This window comes from Gekko japonicus, unplaced genomic scaffold (genome assembly GCF_001447785.1).
Source record: "Gekko japonicus isolate JY-2015 unplaced genomic scaffold, Gekko_japonicus_V1.1 scaffold242, whole genome shotgun sequence".
Taxonomy (NCBI): Eukaryota; Metazoa; Chordata; class Lepidosauria; order Squamata; family Gekkonidae; genus Gekko; species Gekko japonicus.
Genome location: NW_015159717.1, coordinates 241,238 through 247,965, shown reverse-complemented (window position 1 = coordinate 247,965; position 6,728 = coordinate 241,238). Strand labels below are relative to the sequence as shown.

The window sequence follows — 6,728 nt, the reverse complement described above, 5'->3', positions numbered from 1 at the left end:
TTTATAATTTGATCTGAAACCTGCTCTGGACTGTTCTTCCATCTCATGGGCAGGTTAAGGAGGAGGCCGAAGTGGGCAGGATGGAAAGAAGAAAAAAAGAGGAGGGTGCCAGCTCTGATGGAAACCATCGCTGTCCTCAACCAAAAGCCTGGTGGAACATCTCTGCCCTACAGGCCCTGCGAAATTGCATTAAGTCCTGCAGGGCCTTGATGGAAGTTGGCAGAGTGTTCCACCAGATCGGAGCCAAGACTGAGAAGGCCCTGGCTCTGGTCAAGGACAGTCGGATATCTTTGGGGCCAGGGATCACCAGCAGATTACTCTCAGCAGAGTGTAATGCTCTTCCAGGGACATACCAGAGAAGATGGTCCCGAAGATATGCTGCAGCTGCTTGTCTCTGACAAAGTGCCTAAAGTGTTTGTACCTAAGGTAGTATTGATCCTTACTTAATAGCTGCTATTTCTTCTACTTTTTGGAATCTGGAGATGAATGAAAGATGAATGGAGATGAATCTGGTTTGAGAAACCCTGGGGATTCAAGCAATTCACTTTCTCTAACATCTTGTTTGTAGATGTATAGGACAGTCTCACTCTGTTGAAGGGCAGGTCTTCCATAAATGTTTTAGTGAAAGACATTAAGCACAACCAAATATGCTGGTGAAGGGCAATTACAGAGTCCTTCCTGGAACTCATCTTCCATCCGTCCCTGTCAGTGGAAGCTGAGTTAAGTGGTTTATCTCCCTTTGTTGGAACATGAGTGAACTGCTACTGAGCTGGGAGCCAGGTGAATGAAAAGAAAAAACAATTCTGTTCCTGAATTTAATATTTACTTTCTAGTCTTCTTAAATGTAGATGTTACTGGAAACAGTTTCACACGAGTTTCTAACAGCATGGCCAGGGTTAGTTAGGCCACCAGTGACACAGCCTCAGACACAGCCTCAGGAGTTTATATGTATATGAATGATATGTGTAGGCTGATATACTTTCTCCACCACTGTACTTCAACAATTAACCAGATTTGTGCCCATCATGAACAAGTCTGATTTATTCATTTTGTTTGAACTAAGCCTTAGAACTACAGCTGTGCTAATTCCAAGATCCAAATAATTTATATCAGTTTCATTATCTAATAAGGCCAGTCAATATACATAATGTCTTTTGAAGCCCATTATGTAGTGTCTTAAAGAGGGTACTATGGGTTTGACAAAGCCAGATTCTTCTTCATCAGTTATGGTACAAGATAGTTTACCTTTTGACTGAGAGGCAGGATGACTGTGGCTTGTCCAAGCTGACCTCCTGGCTGGTTCATATGGTATATCTGTACAGAAGAGAAATCACCTCAAATATATACTTATGTAAAAGTGGGAAACAAAGTAGAATAAAATATCATTGGAAAATTCAGCCTAGGAGCATGAAATGAAGCAGGAGAGTGAATCATAGAATTCTGTGAAGACAAGTTGTTCATTGTGAACATATGTCAGCCAACCAAACATATGATTGTATATGTGGACATCATCTGTTGACCAATAAAGAAATTAAATAGATAACATAACCAGCAGCAGAAGATGGAGAAGCTCTATTCTGTCTGCTAAAACAAGACCAGGAGCTAATTGTGGTACAGACCATGAAATATTAATATTAAAAACTTAGAATAAAGCTGAAAAAAACATTCATACTGTCAAAATACATCCTAAACCACATTCCTGAAAAGTCTAAAGACCATGAAAAGAACAGATTTGTATTACTAAGTTCAAGTGAATGAGAATCAGAAGCACTATGGTTGAAACCAGAGATATGATAAAGGAAGAATGTGCAAAGACTATTCCTGTAGCCAAAAGAAATAAAAGCCTTGATAGATACTTGACGAAACCTTTAAAATTGCCAAAGAAGCTAAATTAAAACAAAAGTACTTAGGCAAAAGTAAAAGGTGACAGAAATAGAATCAGAAGTCTAAATGCAGTGTTCCAGGAACTGGCACACAGAGACAGAGCAGTAATAACCATTGTAAAGAAATAAAAGAGGACAACAAAAAAGGAAGAACAAGAGATCTATTCCACAAGGGGGGAAATAAGGGGGGAAATTTAAAGCAAATTTAGGCATGCTGAAAAATCAACATGGAAATACATTGGGGAATTTCAGACAGCCGATATGTTCCGTTTCAGGAACTGTTCACTAACGGTTTCTGTCTATCATTTCAGACAGAACCATTTTAGTAACTGTTTCCTGATGGAATATATTTCCCCTTTCAGACACAAATGCTTTCCTGAGCCATTTTACCTGGAAACTGGTTCCAAGCAGTCTTCAATTTCTTCTGCTGTTCCTGAAGCGCTACAGGGTGCTGTGTAAAATGCCCCCATAATGCTTCCTAATGCTTCCTCCGATGATGAGGTTTTCCTGCCCTTTTTCGCCCATGCTCTGCCTTTTTTTTAACATTCTTTTAAGAGTGCTGTGGTGCTGCAACACAACCCCAAAACAGCACAATAGCGACCTCATTGGGATGCCTGGACCACTGAGACACATGAGATCACTACATCTGGGGAGAACAGTGATTTCAATGGAGTACAGTGCCATGGAGTCCACAGCATTCACTTTATGCCTGGTAACTGATATCTGTAGGCAGGAGATAAGATGTAACTCTGCAATGCTCCCTCTAAGCTGTGGAGTCCTGTAAGCAAAAATTCCACCTTGTGAGCTACTGGTATTAAAGTTGTAAGTGAGTGATTTGGCTACTGCATCAATTAGTTTGCTCTGGAGCCATCCTTCCTGAGCTTAGAGGGAACACTGGCTGTAAGTGCAAAGGATCTATCATGAGGAGGATGCGGTTTGCAAGGCTGGAAGGAGCTAGTGTGGCTTGGAAAAGCGGGAGGGGGGATTTTACAATCCTGTCACAGGTTTTGAGTTCCTGGAATTCTCCTTGGACAAGATAGCTACTTGTAAAACGGAGGCTGGGAAAGAGGGGAACAAAAAGGCAGCCTGTTGTCCTGTCCCTAACTACTGTGTGCGGTGGGGGGAAGCAGTTTGATTTAAGGTGCCTGAAGGAGAAAAGTTAAAGGAAGAGATTTTTAAATTCTAGGCAGCCTGAAAGAGAGTGCAGTCATGGCGAGGGAAGGGGAGGGGAACAGGACAGTTTACAAACAGCATCCCCTCCTCCCTTCCTAACATTCCAGAAATCAAATCCAGAAGTGTGTGCATGTGCGTACCTGAGCTTCCACTTGTTTCCAGGTGGCAGATGTAGTGATCTCATGTATTTCAGTGGTCCAGGCATCCCAATGGGGTCGCTATTGCACTGTTTTGGGGCTGTGTTATAGCGCCATAGTGCTCTTGAAAGAAGTTAAAAAAAAAGACAGAGATTGCCCGTGCGGGTGCAAAAGGGTGGGAAAACAAAGTGGTACAGTCTGAAATGACAAATTGCTTCAGAGATGGCTCCTTACCAGTAGGGGAAAGGCTGTGTGAAATGGCCGTCCCTGTACCGGTTTATTCCAAGACTAGCAGTAAAGCCCGTTGTGAAAGCAATACAACGAGATCTAGAAAGAGGCTCTGGGGGAGTGCTCTGGCTTTGGGCAAACAGTGTCAATTTGCTGTGGTGACCTCAGCAGGGTATAATGACAGAGTCCACTGTTTTCTCCAGAGGAACTGATCTCTGCTACCTGAAGAGCAGTTGTAATTGTGAGTGATCTGTAGCCCTCACCTGGAGATTGGCAGCAATTGTTACCCAGGAATCCCCTCCTCCCTTCCTAACATTCCAGAAATCAAATCCAGAAGTGTGTGCATGTGCGTACCTGAGCTTCCACTTGTTTCCAGGTGGCAGATGTAGTGATCTCATGTATCTCAGTGGACCAGGCATCCCAATGGGGTCGCTATTGCACTGTTTTGGGGCTGTGTTACAGCGCCATAGTGCTCTTGAAAGAAGTTTTTTTTTAAAAAGACAGAGATTGCCTGTGCGGGTGAAAAAGGGTGGGAAAACAAAGTGGTACAGTCTGAAATGACAAACCGCTTCAGAGATGGCTCCTTACCAGTAGGGGAAAGGCTGTGTGAAATGGCAGTCCCTGTACCGGTTTATTCCAAGATGGTACAATAACGGTTTTAAAAGGGTAATGTGACATTCCCCATTGACTGAGATGAAGACCAAAGATGAAGTTCTAGGCCTATTGGGGAAATTTTTTAAAAATGATGTCTCTAGTTCCTGATGGCATACACCAAAGCAGTGTTCCCTCTAAGCTGAGTTAGTGTGAGCTAGTTCACAGCTTTTTAGCTTCTGGCTCACACATTTTTGTCTTCGCTCAGGAAGGATGGCTTTAGAGCAAACTAATTCATGCAGCAGCTCACAACTTTAATGCCAGTAGCTCACAAAGTAGAATTTTTGCTCACAAGATTCCACAGCTTAGAGGGAGCATTGCACCCAAGAGTTCTTAAGGAACTCAGATGTGAATCAGTTGTTCTATAAACCATATATGTAATCTATCACTAAATTCAGCTATTGTACCAGAAGACTGGAGAGAAGCAAATGTTAGACCCATTTTTAAAAAGGGATCCAGAAGGGAAACAGGAAATTACAGGCCATTCAGCCTAACATCTGTCCCAGGCAAAGTACTAGAAACTGTAATCAAATCAAATTGTTAGGCACATAGAGGGACACAGCCTGCTGAGGGAAAATCAGCATGGCTTCTGCAATGGGAAGTCCCGCCTCACCAGCATTTTGGAGTTATTTGAGAAAGTGAACAAGCATGTAGACAATGGTAACCTGGTAGATATTGTATACTTGGACTTTCAAAAGGCTTTTGACAAGGTACCTCACCAAAGACTCCTGAGTAAACTTAGCAGTCATGGGATCAAAGGATGGGTTCTCTTACAGATTAAAAACTGGTTAAATGACAGGAAGCAGAGTGGGAAGGTCAAATGACTGTGTCTAGAGGATGAGGAAATGGAAGAGAAGAAGAAGAGAAGAGATTGGATTTATACCCCACCCTTCACTCAGAGTCTCAGAGCGGCTTAGAAACTCCTTTCCCTTCCCCTCCCCACAACAGACACCCTGTGAGGTAGGTGGGGCTGAGAGAGCTCTGACAGAAACTGCTCTTCAAGAACAGCTCCAACAGAACTATGGCTTGCCCAAGGTCATCCAGCAGCTGCAAGTGGAGGAGTGGGGAATACAAACCCGGTTCTCCCAGATTAGAGTCTGCACACTTAACCACTACACCAAACTGGGTCAGGCCCCACACCTGAGCAGCTGGGTGGAGAAGCAGACCCAGAGAGAAAAACATTGGCAAGGGAGACTGCTTTCCAGTTGCAGCGAGGCTGCTCATTCTGGCAGGAGAAGAAAGAGATGACACAGAGATCAGAGTGTCAGTCACTGCTGGGTTTGCCTGAACCAGCAGAGTGCAGAAGAAGGAGGGAGCGCATGACAGCTCTAGAGAGTAGTGCCTGTCTGATTAAACCAGCAGAGATCAGTGTTAATTCCTGGAGCAGAGTCTTTATAAGATCAGGAATACACTGAGCAAGACTTGGTGTGGAAGCAATACTGCATGTCACACACTTCTGAAAGCCAACCTGCTCTACCATGACTTACTGCCTTTGTACTCTGTCCTTGCTAACCTTTGCTTGTGTTCATAGCTAGAGACCCAGACCTGCATCCTGCACTGCATCCTGCACTGGTTCCAAACCCTGGACCTCTTTTCCTCTGACCTCTGGACCGAACCTTTGGCTTCCTGACTTTGACCTGGTTTGTAGACCTTGCTCTTTTATCTTCTTTGTTTGTTGTCATTATATTTGTGTATCTGGAAATCCTGGGTAGAGTAAACGCTCCAGGCTTTGCCCTGAATGTGACAGAGAATCAATGGACAGCTCTTGCAATGGAGGGAAGTAAGTAGTGGGGTCCCACAAGGATTGGTATTGGGCCTGGTATGATTTCATTTATTCATAAATTATGTGGGACTAGGGGTGAGTAGTGTAGTGATCAAATTTGCAGATGACACAAAATTGTTCAGGGTGCTGAAAACCTAGGCTAACTGTGAAGAGCTCCAAGAGGACCTCCACAAACTGGGTGAGTGAGTGACAATGTGGCAAATGAAGTTTGCATGGGGTGAAGAGAGTTGACAAAGATAACTTTTCCTCCGTTTTCCAAAACACTAGAACTCAAGGGAATCCATTGAAGCTGATGGGGCAGTAGGTTCAGGATGGGCAAAAGGAAATACTACTTATACAGAGAGTGAATAAAATGTGAAATTTGCTGCCAGAGGATGCAGTGATGGCTACAGGAATAAACAGCTTTAAAGGGGGATTAGATAGATTCATAGAGGATGTCTTTCAATGGCTACTAGCCATGGTGACTGAGAGGAATCTCCACATTCAGAGGTACTAGACCTTTGAATCCCAGAGCCAGGAGGCAAATCCAGGGGAAGGCCTTGACCTCTATGCCCTGTTGTAGGCCCTCCAGAGGAACTGGTTAGCCACTGTGTGAGACAGGATGCTGGACTAGATGGACCATTGGTTCGATCCAGCAGGGCTCTTAATTTTGTATGTTCTTACTGAAAAAGGCAATAGTACTAGGAAAAGTTGAATCCCAATATGAGATGGACTGACTTAATGAAGGAAGCCACGGCCCTCAGTTTGCAAGCCCTGAGCAAGGCTGTTTAACACTAGGATGATTTGGAGATTGTTAATTCATAGGGTCGCCATAAATTGGAAGTGAGTTTATACTGCTACACGTATGATTGCCACTGGAAAAACTCTTTAAGG

The 6,728-nt window shown here is 43.7% G+C and overlaps 1 protein-coding gene across 3 annotated transcripts in view; it reads right to left on the bottom strand.

Annotated features, from left to right (window-relative positions):
* The window catches only part of ERG (v-ets avian erythroblastosis virus E26 oncogene homolog), an 87,885-nt gene that overhangs the window by 6,906 nt on the left and 74,251 nt on the right, over nt 1–6,728 (bottom strand). For all 3 annotated transcript variants that reach the window (XM_015418044.1, XM_015418114.1, XM_015418187.1), the window contains one exon: nt 1,246–1,314. In XM_015418044.1, coding sequence (XP_015273530.1) covers nt 1,246–1,314 — 69 coding nt within the window. The remainder of the gene's footprint in view (nt 1–1,245; nt 1,315–6,728) is intronic.